The sequence below is a fragment of the Gossypium hirsutum genome, chromosome D13, assembly GCF_007990345.1.
Source record: "Gossypium hirsutum isolate 1008001.06 chromosome D13, Gossypium_hirsutum_v2.1, whole genome shotgun sequence".
Classification (NCBI taxonomy): Eukaryota; Viridiplantae; Streptophyta; class Magnoliopsida; order Malvales; family Malvaceae; genus Gossypium; species Gossypium hirsutum.
Window position 1 is genome coordinate 34951092 of NC_053449.1, and position 22042 is coordinate 34973133.

General features: G+C 31.9%; 2 protein-coding genes across 3 annotated transcripts; one reads left to right on the forward strand and one right to left on the reverse strand.

Annotated features, from left to right (window-relative positions):
- The first annotated feature begins 611 nt into the window (after window positions 1-611).
- On the forward strand, window positions 612-3768 carry LOC107918582 (anaphase-promoting complex subunit 13). 2 transcript variants are annotated; one of them, XM_016848168.2, is made up of 5 exons: window positions 612-630; window positions 1185-1294; window positions 1631-1733; window positions 2476-2529; window positions 2786-3048. In XM_016848168.2, the coding sequence occupies exons 3-5, from the start codon at window positions 1658-1660 to the stop codon at window positions 2845-2847; spliced, it is 192 nt and encodes a 63-aa protein (XP_016703657.1). In that variant the 5' UTR covers window positions 612-630; window positions 1185-1294; window positions 1631-1657; the 3' UTR covers window positions 2848-3048. The 2 variants fall into 2 exon arrangements, with proteins under 2 accessions (XP_016703657.1, XP_016703658.1); XM_016848169.2 differs by lacking the exon at window positions 612-630 and adding an exon at window positions 3322-3768 and having other exon boundaries at window positions 1179-1294; window positions 2786-2891.
- Window positions 3769-6356: 2588 nt separating this feature from the next.
- On the reverse strand, window positions 6357-9112 carry LOC107918951 (U-box domain-containing protein 9). The gene is made up of 2 exons (XM_016848511.2): window positions 8440-9112; window positions 6357-7693 (listed from the first exon to the last, which is right to left on the reverse strand). Exons 1-2 carry the CDS (start codon window positions 8671-8673, stop codon window positions 6620-6622), a joined length of 1308 nt encoding a protein of 435 aa, XP_016704000.2. The 5' UTR covers window positions 8674-9112; the 3' UTR covers window positions 6357-6619.
- Between the last annotated feature and the right edge of the window lie 12930 nt (window positions 9113-22042).

Genomic DNA, 22042 nt, shown 5'->3' on the forward strand with positions numbered 1-22042 from the left:
TCCGGACAACCATACATATGTATTTATCTTTCTGGGAGTCATCCACTCTGATACCCAAGACCAGGTATCTCCCAAGCTGGACTAGATAGACAACATAATAGTCCCTTGAACCAATTGTTCAATTTTGATTCCTCATACTACGAACTATTTAGATCACCTACTATTACAAGTTGTCTTCCCGCATAATAAGTATTAGTTAAATCTTAGGTAATCAATGAGTCAATATTTACTTTGTTCATTTTACTTTTTGTGCAAAAACCAAAAAGAATAATTATAGAAAAGATAATAATTGAACTATTGAGTTTTATTAATCAAATTGTTAAAAAAATTACAAATATAAATGATGAAATAACTATACTAAGAACACAAAACCCAACATTTTTTGTGACATGTGGAAAAAACTAAATTAAAATTTTTTTTCTTTATTCTTTTTCCTCCTCTCTCCCTCCCCCCAAACTTTTTGCTACCCCCAATGAGCAACGATACAGCTCAGTGATCCAATCCAACCTTTCTTTTGATGATTTTGCTTGTCAATTAAACTTTCCTTTCTTTCATTTCTTTTGGGGGTGGGGGAGGGGAAAGTACAATGAAAAAGGAGGTGATGGTCTATGACTTAGTTACTTATACAAGGTAAGTTGCAAGGTAACCATGTTGCCTTGATATAAGAAAGGAAAGACCTGGTTAACTATGCGTTGATTAATACTATTGCGATGAAAAGACACTGTTTCCGATTTTAGAGTTTGGATTTTTGATAGTATAGCCCAACTACCATTCAAGAAACAAAAAGGCTTTAGTCGATTTTTGAAACAAAATTGGTTTCAAAAAATGATTTTTGATTTTTAAAGAGTTTGGTTAAGGGGGATTCAGAAAAACACAACTATCGATCTTGGATTCGAAAGGATTTGATTTTCAAATTATAAAAGGGATTCTAATTTTCTAGGGTTTTCACATTTTCAATAAATATTGAACAGTTTTGGGTTTTGGATTTGTAAGGTTATTGTTTATTTTGTTTCTGTCAATTTTACAATATTACTTATTTGGACTATAAATTTAAGGACCTATTTGAGACAAAAACAAAGTTTAGGTACCTCTATATGAAAAACGGGTATAACTTGGGAGCTAAAATGTAAATAAAGCCTTAATTATCTAGCTACAGAAAACGCTAAATGTGAGTATCAATTTAGGGAAGAAAGGGTGAAGAACAGGGAAAACAGTTCAACCTTCAGACTGCAAGAATCAATTCAGAAGGCCAAAAAGTACAAAAATTTCATCATCCCCATCACCTCTGGATTAGGTATCTTTCTTTTCTCTCACCCTCAATTATATTATACCAGCTTCTTCGCTAGTAAGTTGTAAGTGCCCACCGTTTTTTATGCCTTTAACATGCTCGATAAAATGTCTTTTAACCAAATTCAACGCTAAAAGAACAATCTTAAACACCTCCAAAACTTTCCCGCTTTTGGTAAAAGGAAGAAAATCCGTTGAGTAAAGTTTTTTTTTTCCAATTTGGGTTTCGGTAATTCAAAACAAAAGAACTCTGGATATTCTTTTGGAAGAATATTTATAGTTTCAAAACTTTAAAATACTGGTCTTTAACCTTTTGGGTATTTATATTTTTGCATTTTTGAAGGGTAATTACTGAAGTGAAGCGCAAAAGATGGCAGAACTGAGCCTTGGTATACTTATAGATATTGTTGATGAGGAATGGATGAGAGATACTCTGCCTGATGACGGTATTGATTATTTCGAAACCCTCTTGAAAATTTATGTATAATTGTTTTACGTCGGTTATAGATAATATGGTTCATATGTTGGTTTGGTATTCGTTATGTTAAGGAAACTGGTTTTAAACATAATACTTTTTTGCCCGAGTAGATTTTTGCGTAATATCGAGTTTAATATTGGTTACAAAAGCAGTTAAATTTCCATATAGATCATGTGTACTTTTGTTATTTATTATGTTAAGATTAGGTTGCTAATTCTCACGTAGATGTTTCATTTGAGGAGATTATACATAAGATGGTAGTTTAACATTGATTATGGAAGTTCCATGCTGCCCCTTGTGCTCAAAGGTTGCTGCTTGTTGCGCCACAACCATGTCATTCGGACTTGATGTGAATGTCGGACATGGGTATCTGCCCAACACCGTATGTTCACTATTTTTCTAGATTTCCATGTATTTGGTGGATAGATTCCCAGACCCATGTCTAGATATATGTCGGATACAAGTATTTCAAGAAAGATGAAGAGTTGAGAAAATAGCACCATAATGGTTCATTATCATAAAGGTGAATCTCAATTGGATGTATCATTGAGCAACTTCCCTTTTCTCTCTTATATTTCCCATGAAAAACAAAGACCTGTTATCTGCTGGTTGTGTTTAGGGGCCTGGAAAGATATTCCTATTTGATTGTCATCCCATTTCTTTGTTCTCCTTCATGGATGATTTGTTTATCTTGTTACTGATTAATGCAGATCTTCCACTGCCACCTGTAATGGTTGCTCGAACTGATGATACCGAAGACTCAAGTATGTTTATGAATATTGGATTTTCCATTTCCTTTTTGATCAATAGCATTAGGAAAATGCATATATCTTTTTGTTGTGTAAATGCTCATGTTTCTTTCCTTTTTATGGCGGAGAACATACAAGGAATCTTTTTGTCAATATAAGTTGAACTTGTAGAAAAATATAGCAAGTTTCTTTTGTGAATTCTTGTAGTGTCATCGAACAGATTTAATTTATCTAGTCTGTCCTTTTCTTTCCAAATTTGCTAAATTTTCAGATCATGAGACTCAACAAGTGGATGACAATACCTGGCATGATCTTGAATTAAGTACTCAATGAGGGTATTGGATGCTGGCAATGCTTGGTACCTTTGTATGAAAATGGTACTCCCATGACTTAATTTATGTCTCATTCTTGATATGTTGTAGACCTAAGTTATCATTGGATCATTTAAGAAGGTTTGTTCACTCATTTGAATTGATGCTGTTCATCCTTGGTTAATGATTACTATGTTTATGAAGAGAAGATTTATTGGTTTCATCTTACGTCTATGTTACTCGACTCTCCATTTTTTGTTTTCATGTTTGAAATCCGTGTACGACAAATCCTTGAACATGAGTAGAGTGGTATGATCTTCCAAGAACCCTCTAATACATTGATATCTTGGAAAAAAAATGAAATATACCTGTATGGGAGACATTCTCATGTGTGTCACTTGCACCGGAGTTCACATAACATAGTCTTGCATGCATAAAAAGAGAGTAAGACACGCAACACAACTGTAATATCTTGCCTTTTTAATGGTCATCTCAGGTTGCCATGTCTATTGTTGATTGTGTAGCCACAAGCCATTGATGTGAAGGGTAATTTGAATTTTACATATCTGAGCTAACTGCATTTGAGTATTCAAGTTCTTATGCATTGTGGTCCAAGCTGCTTTTACTACATTGTAGATTCACCTCTTTTATTTGGCAATACTTTGCATGATGGGGTTTTTTTACTTATATAATATATAAAAAAATACTGAAATGGTATGTTCCAAAAATTATGTACCAAAATGGTACATTCAAAGGGGTGGAGGGTGGTGCATAGGCGGCACCACCCTAATATTCTGACAGCATTTGTTAAAAAAATAATAATAATATTTTAGTAGTGGTGCCAAAGTGATAGGCGGCATTACTTTTTCTTTGTTAGTTTGTAAGCAGAGAATTATGTATCCAAATGAGTAATTATGTGAAAATTTTTAATGATATTTTTTCACATGTTTTATTATTTTTTATTTTTTTAACTATAATTTAAAAATAAATGGTAGAATTAAAAAAATTACCATAAATGTATTAAATAATTATCATATTTAAATTATTTATTTTTATTAATTGAGTCTGATGGGGGAGGAGGGAAAATACTACTGGTGCCGCCTATCAGATAGGCATCATACCCCTATATCCCTAAGTGGTGCCGCTTATCACTTAGGCACCACTACTAAAATATTATTATTATTATTTAACAGAATGTTATTAAAATACTAGAGTAATGTCGCCTATGCATCACCCTCCACCTCTTTGAATGTATCATTTTAGTACATAACTTTTGAAACATGCCTATTCAGTATTTTTAAAAAATATATGTTATACAGGTAAAAAACCCGAATGATAGTTAAAGCTTCGTATTCTGAAGCATTCGTGTTGAACATATTTTAAGATGAGTATAAGAATATGATCTCTAATGATTTTAAATATACGAAAAAGTAAACCAGGCATACCCAAGTTGGATAAAATCTCATATCTGACATCAATGTAGAATGTTGATTACCTTTGAAAATGACATTTTCCCAAGAGTGGATGTTTCTAGAAAACGGTCAGTTGAAGTGAGTGCATGCTGTGGTGTAAATCAATAATAACTGAGACTAGGCAATTCGGCATTAAATGCTTTTAGAGCTTTCCTTTTAACTGTATTGGGATATTGAGTTGAAAATTTGGTTATTGTCAGGAAATGAAGGTGGGTCTAGAGAATTAATCAAAGAGATAAGAGTAATATCCTATGTTTCAAACTTTGGTTACTATTAGAGTTTGGCTTAAAAGCAACTTGACTTAAGTTGTATGATTGTTTGGTTGAGCTTGAGTAGGTCAAAATTTTCTTGATTTTAGTTAATATATGAGTTTGATTGATATATATACATATTTTATTATTTTAATTAGTACTATAAAATAGGAGTGAGTAAAATTCGATTCGATTCGAAAAATTTAATAAAAAATTCAAATTTTGAATTAAATAGTTCGAGTTATTTAAGTTAATCGAGTTATTTGGATCAACTCGAATTAATTTAACTTGAATCGAATTACACGATTCGAGTTATCTGAAAATCTAAATAAGAAAAAGCAAAACGACGTTTTGATAAATATTTACATTTTCTAAAGCTAAAAAGTTAAAACTATTTAGTTTAAAAAGCAAAATTAATATATTGTTTATGTAGTTCAATAATCTTGTATTTTGTCTACTAGTTAAATAATTGATCCATGTAATTGCAACATTAAGTATAAATAATAGGATTCGTTAACTTCACTTGATTTAACTCGAAATTTTTGGACTTGATTGAATTCAATTCAAAAAAATTTCAAATTGAGTTCGGTTGTTAAAATAAGATTTGTTAACTTGACTAACTCAAATTTTTTTAACTTTATTCGACTTGACTTGATCGAATACTCACACTGCGGTAAAATTTGTGATTCAAAAGTTGAATACAAAAGAAAAAAGCTTTTCTCTCTCAAATCGAAAAATGTGAGTTGAATTAGATTAGGCACATACTTAAGTATGATTGAGAGGCATGATGATTTCTTTTCGTTGAGTGTATTGCAAGACGTTTTTGTACATGTGTGCTCTCAACGGCCTTTCATTATCACAACAAAAAGCAATATTAAGGAGGGGTACACATGAGTTCAAGTCAAATGCTTGAGTCAAGTAGTAAGCTATGTGACTAATAAGCTTTTAAATATTTAGTAATTTCATGTGATCAAGTTAGAAGTCAAGGATGGGAATCAATTGGACTCTAAGCATTTCAATATTTATCATTTCAAATAAAGCTGGGTTGGTCAGAGAACATTTAACAAGTATGGAATTGAATTTTAGCCTCCTTTGTATATTAAAAATGTAAACCATTTCATAAACTCCAACACTTAATGCCTCGCAAATTCAATGAACAGCTCCCACGCCTTTTTCCAGGACCACTAGTTAGCTCTCGCAGTTGGGGATGATGCCCACCTCCACTCTTTTTTAAATGAATTAGGTATAGTTTGCCTATCAAAAAGATCTGTCACTTGTAGTTGTAGGTCGGAATATGTTGTATGAAGCCAGAGACGAACAACATTATTTTAGTGAATGCTGGTCACCGACAATCAATTTCTAAGAAGGGAAGGACCTGGTGATTTGATTCAATTTTCCAACCTAGCCCCAATTATCTTCTTCTTTTTTCACCTTTCTTCAGTTAACAATAGAAACATGATTATATATAGATATAAAGTTGGTAACCTTTGCCCGTAAATGTTTATTTACTTGGGTTAGATGGTGGAATTACAAGTCAGTGCATGATTATTGTTTGTCAATATCTTTATGCATAGCCGCCATTGAACTTCATAAAGAATGCAGTAAAAGTAATCCACTTTCAATAATAAGGGTGCCGACACTCTAAAAAGGTAGCGCTGACACTGACACTCTAACCTCACTTTCAAGTGTCTACTTCTGAGGTTGTGTTTATGAATTTAGAGTAATTGTCGGATATTATTATAGATTATTATCTTTTAAGAATAAGAATATCTGTATATCTTTTAGGTATATGTTTAAGAATATATGTAGAAATACATTGTTATATAAATATTATATATATTCTTGAAGCCTATTAAAAAGATTGAAAATACTCTGTTTTTTTTTCTCAAATATACACACTAGACGGAATTCAAAAGAATTTGCCTAAAATGTACAACTTCCATTGATGCTAAAATTTTCAATGTTGTTACCTTTTATCTATAAAGCCTGATTTTGGACCAAAACTTGCCATTTGTTGCGTAAAAAATGTCAAAAAAAAAAAAAAGAAAGAAAGATTTCCCTCCTCAAGTCTTTATAGTACAGTTGGGAAAAGCTTACCTATCTTAGTAGCGAGGGCAGTTGCCTTCCTTTTAGCCCTTGCAGTCCCTGTATCTACAAGCTTAGCTAAAGTCTGGTGTTCGATTCCTTCCGTCCAGATCACCTTCAACAAACCCACATCGTTCAAGCATACATTGTACAGGATAGCCACGCAGTTCTCCTTAGTACGCTCCGACTCAGTCTCTCTTATGATCCCAAGCAAGCAGTGTACTGTATCTAGTTCACTCAGTTCATTGACCGCTTTGGGATGTGTAGATAGTTGCGCTACAAGGTTGATAAGCTCATCCACAAGTTTGCCTTCCCTGATCTTCTCTAGTAACACCTTCACTGCACCTAATTCAATAAATTTTTCTTTGTTACTATACTCCACACATTGGTTCAATATTGCTGAGGCTGCCTCCTTCATTGCTATGGGATGCCCTTCCCGTAGGAGCTGGAACAACGGCATGGGAGCCCCGGCATTTCCGATCATTAGCCTCCTATCATTGTCGGACGATAACATGGAGAGAGCAACTGCAGCGTTTTTTCTTGTTTCAATGGTTCCAAACTCCACGGATTTGATAAGAAGAGGAATGGCATCAGGATGATCAGCCACCACCTTCATATTGTCACAATCAACCAACAGGTTCATAAATGTTGTGATCAAATCCTCCTGGAGTTCGGGATCCGAATCTACACTGCCTTCCAATAGTGGACCGATCAATCTAGAGATGGGATCAGTAAACTCAAAAAAGACAGCCCTATATGATGGTGCAGCAGTAGTTAGTCTCCGAAGCTCTTTTGCAGCTTCCTTGCGATCAGTAAGGGAAGAAAACATCTCGGTGACCAAAGAGTTAAAGTACAGGCGGTCGAACTCAGTAATTATTTCTCCATTGGTATCCTGATGGGATCTCGGTACGGCAACGCCATGTCCTTTGCACCAGCTTGAAATCAATTTTCGAACCAAGCAGTTAGGGGTGAGGATAGTGTGGGAGAGCACTTCCTTGGACTGAGGACATGTTAAGTTTCCTTCATTCAACCACTTCTGGATTGATGGCCTATCATAAGTCTGAAAAGCCATAACATACCATCAATACACATCCAAAAGAAGGTAAAGATAAGAAATCATAAAGATCTTGCAAATATTTTAAGCTCAAATTATTGTTTCCTAAGAACTGGAAATTTATGCTAAAAAGATCAAATGTTGAAGCTCTAAGTTCATGGAAGTCATGAACTGTTAACAAGATCTATTGAAGTATGTTCAAAGATATATTTAGACATTGGTCTAAGGATACAACCATTCAAATACACACGAAATAGAACTTAGAGAAAACCAAACATCCTCATATTAAACACGAGCTAATATTCGACACTCTCACTTGAATCCCAAATAATCTAACTTTTTCCTAATCTCATTAAAAGCATGAATATTTTCCACAAACCAGATTCATTTCCAACCGAAACAAACCAAACCAAGTTAATAAATATGGGGTAAGAATACCTGTCAACATGAATATATTCGGTTATTCTTTAACCTTTTTCACATATTTAAAGGATAATACTTCATGGGCATGATCAAATATATATAAAAAGAAAACAAGGATTCAAGTAACACAAGCACCTATAATCCACATGCATGATACAATTTATTTATATTCCAAAAGCAATTCCTCGATAAAGCAATGGTTTTTTTTAACATAAATAACTTTTGAATCTTCCATAAACAAACAAGACTATTAACATACCATTCGATAAAATGATAAAAAAAGAACAAGAAAGAAAATGTTAAGAAAAGCAAATATACAAAAGTCTAACCAGGCCGGAACTCAAGACCACAGGGTCGCCCATGATTTCACCCGAAATAGGACACCTGAATTTCTTAGTCAAAACTGTATCACTCAAATCAGACAAGATGCTTATGGCTTTAAGTGTTATCTCAGTTCCATAGTTATCTTCATCAACAATTTTCTTTACAACGCTTTGCAGTTCTTTCTTTAACTCTTCCTCTCGTCCTCCTCCTGCTGCTGAAGACTCCTCTTTTTCAGCCATTTCAAGGAACAATATATTCTGGGTTATTTCCGGGCAAGAAAATGGAAAAAAAAAAAGATTGAAAACCGAGGTGATTCAATGGATTTTCTGGGTTTGCTCTGTTTTTTACTCTGTTTTCACAATTGAAAAGTAACTGGTTCTTGCTTTCGCAGGAAGGAAAATGGAACCGAATTTTTAATACCCAATAAAGAAAAAAAAAGTGGGATTCTGTTTGGGAACAGAGAAGAGAAAAGAAATAGAGGGAAAGTTGGACTGGATTTTCTTCTTGTTCTTCTCTCTTTGTTGGTTAATCTTTTGAAAAAATGTCAGTGTAATGTATTTATACTTCAATAGTTCTACATCAGTATTCAGCCAATGCTGCCAACCAAAGGGGAGATGATCCTCTTACCGGGTAAGGTACAGACTTTAGGTCACAACACCAATGATCTGTTGCGACGTAATCATCTGTTATTTGCCAAAAAGAAAATCATTCTTCTTGTTTCAAATAATATTGTTTGTTTGCTTCTGTTAAAAAAATTAATAATAAATAAATAAAAGAAATGTTTAATTAATGCAATAATGGTTTAATTAATGCAATAATTATTAATTTGCCAATCGTGTGACAAATGGCTTGGGAATTTACCTTGGGGTTCCCATAATTCACAAACGAGTAACATCCGAGACTTATGCTGCACTTAATAGACAGAGTAATGAGAAAGTTGGATGATTGAAAGGGGAAGGTTCTTACATATGCGGGTCTACGTACGCTGATTCAGTCGACAACTAGTGCCATACCTTTATACACTATGCAAACTGCCTTATTATCGATGGCCACCTGTAACCATCTTGATAGAATTCAAAGAAATTTTCTTTGGGGTGGCTCTTCAAGGTAGTCCCATAATCACTTGGTAAATTGGGAGACAATTTGTTGACCGAAACGTTTCTGTGGTCTAGGGTTGAGGAAATCTAGGGAGAACAATTCAGCTTTACTTGCTAAACATGGTTGGAAATTGCATACAAAGGCCGATGCACTTTGGTGTGAAGTGTTCTACAAAAAAATACCTGCATTCTACTCAGTTTATTGACAGTACGGAGACTGCACGTGCGTACTAACTACCCAAGAATGCATCAAAAAAGGGGTTAAATGGCGAATTGGTGATGGCTTGATTGGTGGGTTGGAGAGAAAAAGTTAATTCACTCCTTATCTACTATTGATTCTGATTGGAAGGTTGGGCATTACTTATCTAATTCAAAGACGTGGTGGCTCCATGAGGTTCAAAAGGGGAAATAAAAGCGGATCCTATTCCTTCTTTAAGAACTGAAAGAGATAAATGTTGTTGGGGTTTGGCAAAGGATGGTCAATTCTCGATCTCCTCTGCTTATAATATGCTATGTAATAGACAGGAGGGTGATTCTAGAGAGAATTTGATGTGGGTTTGGAAGCTTAAATGTCCGGAACGAGTGAGGTTCCTTATATAGCTTATCATCCTTAACAAAGTTGATACTAATCAAGTAAGATATAGAAAGAATGGTGTGGTGATCCAATCGAATCTATAGATCATATTCTTAGAGATTGTTTAGTTGCCAGAGAAGTCTAGAATGCGGTTCAAGCTCTCTCACAAGAACCGCGTTTCTTCAATATGGATTTCAAGCAGTGGGTAAAAAACAACAGTAGGTCTGAACAGCTAATAAGTTTGCTGCTTCTTTGGGGGATCTTTTTTATTGGGACTATGGAAGGGAAGAAACATAGAAATTTTTCAAGGACAAAGTCAATCTGTTGTGCAAGTGGTGGGCTATGCTAGAAGGCTTGCCTTGGACGTTTATAATGTTTGGAAGAAATCTGTTACATGCTTCATTACTATTGTGCGAAGGGTTAGCTGAGAAAACCACCTTCAACTGCATACATTCTTGACATTGATGGCAGCGTTTGAATATTGACACGAAATACTACAGCGAGTGGCTCGATTCAGGATGAACATGGTGGTTGGCTGGCTGGTTTTTGTATTAGATTTGGAGTGCTAACAGTTTACATGCCGAGCTTTGGGCTGATACCATTTAGCGGGAGGACGGATGAGAGCTAAGGTTACAAAATGAGACTGATAGTGAAGGAAAGATTTTACAAAAAAGAGAAAGAATTTAAAACTTTTGAGAAATAACTTAAAAAGGAGAACTTGAATCAAACTTGAATGCCCTTTTTATGCTTCTTCCGCCTCCTTTTATAAGGGAAATTCAAAACTCTGTTTAATTAAATTTGAATCTCGTATAGTTTCTTGATAAGGATGATGTCTCATCTTTAATTGATGACATTTTTGTCCAGTCGTGATTGCTTCCACGTTGCTTCTTTTTTTGTCTTTTTCTTGTTAGCTTTTTCCATGTAACTTCCTCTGTTTATATTATCCTTTTTGGATATTGTCTAGATTCATTTTTTCAATTTCATCTAAATTTAATGAATCCATTGACAAATTTGGTGGGTTCCAACTTTCACATATATTTTTGATGTCTTCAAATGTATGAGAAGTAAAATCATCAATCTCCATTCCAGCTATCTTTTTTAATAGTTGAACGGATTTTTTATTTATATCATCTTGGTAATATCAAGCATCATATGTCAATATTCTTCGACCATCAATCCAAAAGCTATAAGTTTTTTGTTAAAATAGATTTTGGGCTTTGGCGATTAGATCTATTCCTGCTTGGATTTGATTAGGGGTGAGCATTCGATCAAATTGAATCGAATCGAATGAAAAAATTTCAAGTTAATCGAGTTAACGAATCATATTTTTTCATCATAACTAAATTTAATTTTTTCTCGAATTGAGTCGAGTGAGATGGAATTCAAATCGAATCGAATATATTTGTTCGTTTAAATTTTAAAAAATAACTTTAGATCCTTGTAACCACTGTCACCTACCATAATCAAATTTGCCCACCGTAATCAAATTTGTTATTAACTTTCATTTCCTCATAATTTATTTATTAATATTTTATATACGGGTTAGATTTTTTATTTGCTTAGTTGCTTCAATTATCTTCTGATTTTTGTCACTATGTATTTTGAAATTAAAAAATATTAAATATAAAAATTTTGATTTTTTAATAAAAGTTATCTTAAAGATAAAATGTGAAATTGATACCAACATTAAATTTTAACACGAATATTTTATGACATCATCAATAATTCAATTTTAACATAAATTTATAAAGATTTAATATGATTAAACAATTCAATAATATAAATAGTAGATATAAATAAAATTATTATTATTTAAGTTTAGGGATTTTTTGGATGATTTTTTATTTGGGGGTAAAAAGTGAAAAGTAAGAGTTTAGAGGAAAATAAAAAGTTTTGAGGGTTGATAGGGTTAAATTTTTGGGGGGAAGTAAATGGGGGGGAAAATATTCAAAAAAAAAGGGGGGATGGGTTTGGGCTAGATAGGGGTGGGATTAGAGGTGATCATGGGTCGGGTCGGCCCAAAAGAAAATTGCTAAGCCTGAGCTCGGCTTGGCCCATATTTGATTAAAAAATATATATTTAAGATATAATTCGGATTAAAAGTCAAAAATATATATATTTAATAAAAAGTATATTTGATTAAAAATAAAAATATATATTTAATATATAATTCGGGCCGGACTAGGCCGGGCCAAAAAAGTCTTACCCGTGGCCCGGCCTGTTTTCTAAACCGACCTTATTTTTTTGCCCAAACCCATATTTCAAGCTTATATTTTTACTCGAACCCTCTCATTTTTCGGGCGGGCCGTCGGGCCAGGCCAGGTAGCTCAACCCATGATCACCTCTAGGTGGTAAGGGTGTTCAGTCGGTTAACCGACCGGAAATAACATTAACCGAATTAACTGATCTTTAAAAATTTTTAACCGTTAACCGAACCGAAATTTTTTCGGTTAATTCGGTTGGTTAACCGAATTAACCGAAAATTATATATATTTTTTTATTTTTGGTTAAAAATTAATCGAATTAACCGAATTAACTGAATTACCCGAATTAACCGAATTATCCAAATTACCCGAATTAACCGAATTGAATCACTACATAATTAAAAACATTATATAAGTCTTTGAATTTTATTTTTTATTTATTAAATTATTTGTTTAGACTTTTAGACTTTAGTTTTAGTTTTAATTTTAGAATTTTGCTTTTATTTATTAAATTATTTGTAATTTTTATGATTGGGTTGGGTTGGATACTTGGGTTTGGATTGGGCTTAGGTGAATAGTGGGCCTATTTATATATTATAATTTTATTTATTAATTTTTCGGTGAAACCGAAAAAATTCGGTTAACCGACCGGTTTCGAACCGAATTAACCGTTAATCAAAAAATCAAAAAATAATTAACCGACCCCCGACCGAAAAAATTTTGTTAACCAACCGATTAACTGAATTCGGTCGGTTAACCAAATTTTTTCGGTTTTGTCCGAATTTTGCACACCCTTACTAGGTGGGATGGGAGGGGAGGGGAGTAAAAGTTTTGGGGGGGGGGACTAAAAAGGTTTAAGGGTTTGAGATAAAAAATGTAAAATATTATAGTTTTATATTCAGTTTATTCGAATTATTCAAGTTATCCGAATTCGAAAATTAAACATGATTCGAACTTGAAATTCGGAAAAAAAATTCGAGTTGTCTTGAATAACTTAATTCATTTAACACAAAATTCGAAAAAATTTCGATTTTTTCGAGTCGAATCGAGTTTTGCTCACCCCTAGATTTGATAATAACCAAGATTGTTATAACATTTATCAACATGTTTTGTTAAGTGTTCTTTCTCTTATGTAGCTGCATATAGGTTTCTTCCTCCGAGTATTTTTGAGATAGACTAAATTTGATATAGCTGATAATTTTTTCTCTTTCAGCTATACCAATAAGGCTACTGATTTCAAAATGATAATAAAAGAAATCATCTTCATATACCATTTGTAATAACATAGATTTAATAAATGCTGAAAATTCTTTTAATAAATAAAAAGAAAAATTTTGAATTGTTATTTCTTTAACAAAACCCCCATTCAATATAGCTTATATCGAATAGTCCATGGTTAAAACTAAATTTTATAGTAGGAAATTTTTCATCTCAATAGTTTGTAAAAACATAAGCTTGTAAAAAATATTTAGAAAAAGCTTTTTGAAATTAAGCTTGCTGGTTGCAAATAAAAGATTATTTGTTCTCTTGTTAATAAAATATTGGGATATATCAAGAAGATTATTTATCTCCTTAATAACTAAGGAACTAATTTTTAGTTCTTCCCAATCACGGTATAAAATAGATTTTAACAATAAATCGTGAATTTCTTGCTCTTTAGTTGTTTTTTTCAATTAAAAATTGTGAAAGCTTAGTAAGAGCTCTTCTAAAGTTTGCTCTTTGTTCAGTAATATGTGTTTTCCATATTTCATTAATAAAATTATATAATTCTAATGGTAAGCATAGATTATAAAAATATTTTATTTCCTGAATTTGTTGTGGTTTTAACAAATTTTCTGTCGCACAAAATTTTTCTACCCCTCAAATAATTTTAGCATAACTAGCTTGATACATTGAATTTGGATCTTGTGACCAAGGTAGTTGACTTGCCGATTGTGGTGAAAATGATAATTAAGTTGAAATTCCAACTAGTTGTCTTACCATTGGATATGAAACATAATATCCTTGATTATGATAAAATGGTGCTTGAGAAGGTATTGTCACAAATCTTTTATTAGGATTTTTTATTTGAAGGTGTTCCCTTTATTGGGCTTTTTATTGACTGTAGTTCATTCACCAATTTTTCTAGATGTTGTTTATTTGTAACGACCACATTTTGACTTGGAGCTAGGTATAGTGATGGATCGGGTCAAGAAATAGTGAAAAAAATTTTAAATTTACTAAATAAGGATTTTTGGTATTAAATTAGGAAGTATTTAGACCCAATAGGAGATTAGAAAATATTTTCGAGATAGAAAAGATTTAAATAGAAGCTTAGACTAAATTGAAAGAGTAAAAATTGTTGTGGTGGAATTAGAAATTTAGAAAGTTAGGAGATATATAGTGGCAGTAGAAATGAATGAAGGATTAAGAAGAAATTTAACCAATGTAAAGTATGAGTCGTTCTAGGAATTATAAAAGATGAGTTGGGATAAAATGGTAAATAGCCAAGTAGATATTTTAAGGTGTAATGATGATGGGTAAAAGTGTAAAGATGGATGGTGTAACACCCCTAACTCGTATCCATCACCGGAATAGGGTTACGGAGCATTGCCTGAGATTTCATTGCAAAACAATCAAAAAATTTAAATCATATATTTCACAACATCAATCACAGCAAACTCCATTGATAACATACATATTGTCCCTTATACGAGCCCTCAAGACCCTAAAAACTCATTAGAAACAAATCAGGACTAAATCGGGAACATATAGAATTTTTTAGGAAAAGATGAAAAGTTTCAAACTGTAGGGGTCACACGGCAGTGTGGTCAAGCTGTGTGACTCACACGGCTATGACACACTCCAGTGTCTCACGTCGTGTGAACATTCGGAGTAGGGACACACAGTCGTGTCCCAGATCGTGTCCGTGCCGGTGTAACTCTCTGACTTGGGTCACACGGCCAAGCCACATACCCGTGTGCCAGGCCGTGTACCCCTCAAAATGGCTTCACAAGCCCGTGTGTTAGGCCATGTGCTAGGCCATGTAACGGCCTGACTTGTAACCCTTAGTAAGCTACAGGGACACACGGCCGTGTGTCACACATGGCTGAGACATACGCCCGTGTCTTTGGCCGTGTAGACGAAAAATAGGCCATTTCCAAGCCATTTTTCTCACCCAAAGTCTAGCCACTTACACAACCCAAATGTACCTATATTCATACATTCAAAACACACTTAACATATGCATATTCACTATTCAACCAATATGCCAAAATGGCACCTCAATATCAACAATCAATCTTAATTAAACATCTACTAAATTCCTCCATAATTCAATCAACCAATTGCACAACTTAAATACTACCTTTACCATAATGTTCACATATCAATCTCATTCACAACAAATACCATTATGATAATTTCCACATATACCATCTATCTTAATAAATTTACCAGATACCAAATACATTCAAGGCTACCAAAACTAGCCATTAACAACTTGATATACCATCTCATTAAATACCAACCAACATTCCAAATACACATTCTAGCATAACAAGAACAACTCATGACATACATATTTTAACTACCATACCAACTTCCATCATCTAATCACACAACACCAAAATAATAACCATTATAAGGCCAAATATATATGATATCATATCAACTATTTCATCACCCAAAATAGCTTATATACAAGCCAAGCATAATGGCTAATTTCATCAAACAAAGACACCTATACATGCCATTATAACCATGACTCAAACTCATCAAAATCTACCGATATAGCCGATGGATAGCGTGATCGATCTTTGACTAGCTTCCAACCTGATCGAGCTTTCAATAATTTGTAAAGTAAATGAAAATAACCATGTAAGCAATGAATGCTTAGTAAGCTCGTATACTTTAAGCATATAAATTCCATTTCAATAATGAAATTTACAGGTTAAATATAAACCTATACCAATGTCTCAGGATTTATCAAACCATAGTTATCAACTTACAAATGAATAAGTTCATTAATGTCGCATATTTACTGACCATTCATAACATGATAGGATTTCATGAGACATAATATATAATCACTAACCTTTTTATAAGATTATATATCTTTCTATTTACTTACTTTCAATTCCGTCCCCAATGCTTATCATAAGTCTAAACAACATTATTAATTCCCAATTTAGTGAATTTATCCATGACATAGGTAGATTCATACATAGAATAAGCAATTTGCTCATATATAAATACATCATTTACCACATTAAACCTTTTATAACATTATAATACATCCCATTTACGTACTAATCGTTTCATTCTCTTTTCTTATCTGTTTCATTTGTATAATACCAGACATGAGCATAAACATCAACCATAATCTCAAGCTTGACATAAGCCTAATCACCATCATCAATACACAAGTTAGTGTTTTTATGTATATAACTCATTTGGGGTCAATCACATGATAAACCATTTTATAAGAAAATACACTTTTGAATCTTACCACATTTTCATGAACATAAGCATATTTCCATTTGACCACTTACCATCTCAATGTATATCATTAATATTAAACATGACATAATGCAACCATAAGCTTAGCACGAACCTAAGCATCAACCACAATCTCAACTGATGAATTTATTTATGTTCAGATCAATATTCAATAAATAACAAATATTTCAAATTCATTAAATAGATTAACTTACCGAGATTTTCCATTTGAAGAAAAACTTACGGATAAGAGTACATTGTCAACAGAATCTCATAAGAGCTGGTCCACCCGAACACGCCAACAGAAGCTCCTAAGAGCTGAACAGAAGCTCATAAAAGCTAATGCACTTGAATCACGTCAAACAGAAAGTATAACACGAGAGTTCGCAACAAATGTTGAACGTCAGTTTACTTAAGTAATATACCGATATCTCCCTCCAATACCATCTCCACTCCAAACCCTTGTAATACACCAAAGCACGAATGTACTCTAATCCCACATTTAATCCAAATCGAGTATCAAAATTAATAATATATCTCAATTTATTATTCAATATCCACAATTAAAAATAAATATATAAGTTGTTCAATGATAATCTACTCAATAATTCATATTGATATTAAATTCTAAACCGTACGAACTTACCTAGCTAAATTGCAGAAATGTCAAAGTACAGGGGCATTTCAGTAATTTTCCATTCTCCACGATTTTTCACTCAGTCTTGATCTAAATGAATAATTTCATTCAATCTATTAATCTATTAATTTAGACAGTAAAATAATATATTTTATGCAATTTAGTCATTTTTGACATTTTATAAAATTTCCCTTAAAGTTTTATTTTTATTCAATTTAGTCCTTCAGCCCAAAACAAGCAAATTAACCATTTTTACCCAAAATTAAGACTAGAAAAATACTCATGGTATCCAAAAACATCCCATTCATGCAACAATTTCACATTAAATCCTTGCATTTTTACTATTTTAACAATTTAGTCCTTAATCGATAAATTTATCAAAAATCACTTAATAAAATACTTTTAAATAACAACTAACATCTCAAATTTATCATTTAACATCTAAAATCATAAGGTTAATCAATGTCAACATTCAAAATCTTTAGCAATTTCAAAATCGAAGGTACAGGCTAGCTGAACCTAGTTGCAACGATCTTAAAAATATAAATTTATTAAAAACAAGCAAGAATTGCTTACCATGCATGAGAAAATCAGCATGGCCAAACCTAGCTTAAGGTTTTCCATGGAAGTTCGGGTTGTTGAAGATGAAAACAAAAATATAATAAGAATTTAACCTTTTGTTTTTATTTTAATTTAATTTAATATACCAAAATACCATTTTAACATTGGTTAATAATTAAAAAAAACACCAAATCCATTCCCATAATTGTCCACTAACTCCTTGAATAGTCTAATTACCATTTAAGTCTCTTTTCCTTTATTCAATTAACCATTTAATCACTCAAATCAAATAGTGATCAAATTTTACATCTTTTACGATTTAGTTCTTTTTAATTAATTAACAATCGAAACGTTAAAATTTTTTGACGAAACTTTAATACCACCTTAATACACTTTTTAAATATTTATAAAAATATTTACAGCTTGGTTTATAGAAACGAGGTCCCAATACCTTATTTTCTAAAACCACTTGACCTTAGGGTCTTACCACTTGAACTTAATAAATCACTTATATAACAAAAATCATTATATCAAAAACCTTTTTAAAACCATGTTTGGCTCGTAAATATTAAATAATAATATTTACAAACTTACTTATCGAATTTGGTGGCCCCAAAACTACTATTTTCAACACCACTGAGAAACGGGCTGTTATAGATGGCTTAAGGACTTATTAGCAAATTGACCATTTAATAAAAAGGTGAGATATTTTTAGTGAAAATGTGTATAAAAGTGGAGAAAAGATGAAAGATATTATCTTTTCCCAAACACCAAACCGTCATTCACCCCCCAAATCCATCCAACTTTTCTTTTATTTCCTTTCATGTCCTTCGTCCATTGTTGAACTGTCCAAGTTTCAAACCTTCCTTTTTCTTTGAAATTTATTTAGTAAAAACTAAAAAGAAGACTAGTGAGAAACTTTATTTCATGAGGCAACTTTTATATATAGGTTAAAAGAGAGAAATGCATGAGTTAGGGTTTTGGGTTTTCAAAGAGCTAAGAAAAAGAGAAGAATTTTGAGGACATAAGTGAAGGGAAAGGAAAAGAAGTGGCCAAGGAGTAGAAGAGAAGAAAAACTTATCATCCAAATTTTGGTTGTAAGTACTTCAAATAGTAATTTTGTTCAAGTTATGCTAATTAGATAATTATGTTAATTAATTAGCTCAATTACTAAATTAATGATATCATAATAAGTATTTAGTAGGGGTAAATAATGTAAATGTATGAATTTTGGTTTTGGTGTACCATTATATGACATATTGTGGTGATAATGAAAAAGGACTAAATTGAAAGAAATTCAAATATGTTATGATATTATGAATATGTGGAAAATGGGTTTAAATGAAGTGATGTAAAAATTATAGTGTTGTATGTGGCAAAAGTGAAGAGAATTTACAAGTTTTAGTGTTATTATTGTGATAAGGACTAAATCGTGAAAAATACAAAGTTATATTATTTTCTGTCAAGTGAATGAATGAAAAGATTTAATAATAAGAAAGGCTCATGTAGGCGAGTCTCGAACTATTAGGATATTGATGGCATGCCATTAGGGAAAATTAGAGCGCTTATCGTATTATTTCGCACTTCGGTGCTTATCGTTGTAAAACTTTGCACTTTGGTGCTTATCATTATTATTTTGCACTTCGGTGCTTAACGTTATTTACACTTTGTGCTTAGTGATATATGATATGCATTAACAATGCATTATTAATTTATTTCTGTATATCCTAAGTGTTCAGCTAGTTTATATTGGACTACAGTGTCATAATTCAGCTATTATCAATTAATGGGTTACAGTAAGTAATGGAATGTACAATTTTATAAAATTGTTGAACTCTAGGGACTAATTTGATATGAATGATATGTCTATAAAATGGATAATGGAAATAACAATTTTAGAAAATTGTTGAACTCTAGGGACTAATTTGATATGAATTATATGTCTATAAAATGGATATAATTTTATTTTATATTTTTATTAGTAGTAGATTTTAAAAATCTTGAAGTACTTACTAAGTCTTCACAAACTTACCGCATTAATTATTTAACGTGTAGGTACAGTAGATCTGCTTGGGCTAATATCATGGTCGAGTGCATCCCATCTCATCACCATTCCAAGAGGCAAGGTTGTATGCATGAATTTTGGGGTTAGTATAGCATGTACATAAGTTCTTGGTATAGGTGAATGTTAGATGGACTAAAATACAAACTTTGGAAACCTTGTTATTTTGGTGATCTAATGGCATATTTTGTTACCTTTTGAAAGGAATTTATAATATTTTAACATATGCATGCATATAAGATGTTATTATATGGTTTTTGTGGTGAATTTTAATGAGTTTGAGGTTAATTGAATTGGTTTGGAAGTGTTTGAATGTTTTGAATTAGTGCAGGGGGCTTTTTAGCAATTTCTCCATCTGTTTTTGTGTCATTATAACCCAAGGTATCAATACCTGAGGGTAAGGTATAGATACCTACCAAAAATCAAATTTTTGCGAAACAAAAAAGTAATTTTGGTATTGTTTTTGAGGTGGGTATGGATATTGAAGCCTAGGTATCGATACCTAGGCCTAAGGTATCGATACATTCATCAAAACTTGAATTTTTAGAGTTCCAGAATGCTATTTTGGTATCGATTTTGTGCAGTGGTATAGATACCTTTCATAAGGTATCAATACCTTTTGTTTAAGTATCGATATTTTGCCCCTGTTTTGAGTAAAAACAATTTTTAAATCATTTCCAAACGCAATCGAACATCCATTAATAACCCCAGATGTTTATATTAATAATTTTTGGGTTAAATAAGTTAATACACTATGTAAGAATGATTGAATTATACAATGTCTAGCCAAAACCGCTTTGGCACCAAATGTAATAGTCTTATATCGAGTCCATACAGTCAGACCGAGTATAGGGGTGTTACATTACTTCTATCCATAAGTCCTGCTAAGATAATCAGTAATAATATTATCAGTACCTTTGACATATAAAACTTCAAAATTAAAACTACATAATTCATTATATCATCTAATTCTTTTTGGTACAGTTTCCAAACTTTTATTAGTAAGGAAACGTTTAACTGCCTGATTATCAGTTTTTATGATAAATTTTTCAGGTGCTAAATATATATATATAAAAAAAATTTATTCCTTTCTTTATAGCTAATAATTCTTTTTCAAATATGACATAATTAATTTCATTTGGTTTTTCTTAAACTATATCCACATATTAATTCTTCATTATTTATTATTTTTGCTTTTAAAATACATCCCCAATGATTTTGTGAGGCATCTGTTTCCAAAATTAAATTATCTCCTTATGTAGGTAAATAAACTTTTGGAATCTGATTTTTTTCAGATTTTAAAATTTTTATCTTTTTTTTTTAATTTTTCATATAACATACCTATTTTTTTTATAAGTTTGGAAAGAAATTTCTTTCATAATTTATAATTCCTAGAAATTGTTGAAGCTATTTTTTATCTTTAACCTTTTCAGGATATTCTTTTATTTTTAATATAATATGATATTGTAGTTTAAGACCATCTGCAGATAATTTTAATACTAAAAATTCTATTTCTATTTTTTCTAGCTCTATTTTCTTAGGGCTTAATGTTATTCCATGTTTTATGAATTCTTTAGAAATAATATTTAAATTTTTTCTATGTAATTCGAGAGTATCTGAAAATGTCAAAATATCATCTATATAAACTACATAGGATTTGTTATATTTATTAAAAATATAATTCATCCATCTTTGGAATATTTGTGGTGCATTACATAATCCAAATGACATCACTTTCCATTGGTAATGTCCATTGAGTGCACTAAAAGCTATTAAAGGTTTGGATTCTTCTATTAGCATGATTTGTCAGAATCCCGATTTACAGTCAAATTTACTAAAATGTTCTACTTGTTTATCCTGATTAATTAAAATATCTTTTCTTGGAATAAAATAACCGTAAAAAATAATATTTTGATTTAATCTTTTATAATTAATGTCCATCCTAGCTTTTTCTCTTTTTATTTTTGCGTTATTTCTAACCATAAAGGTTGTAC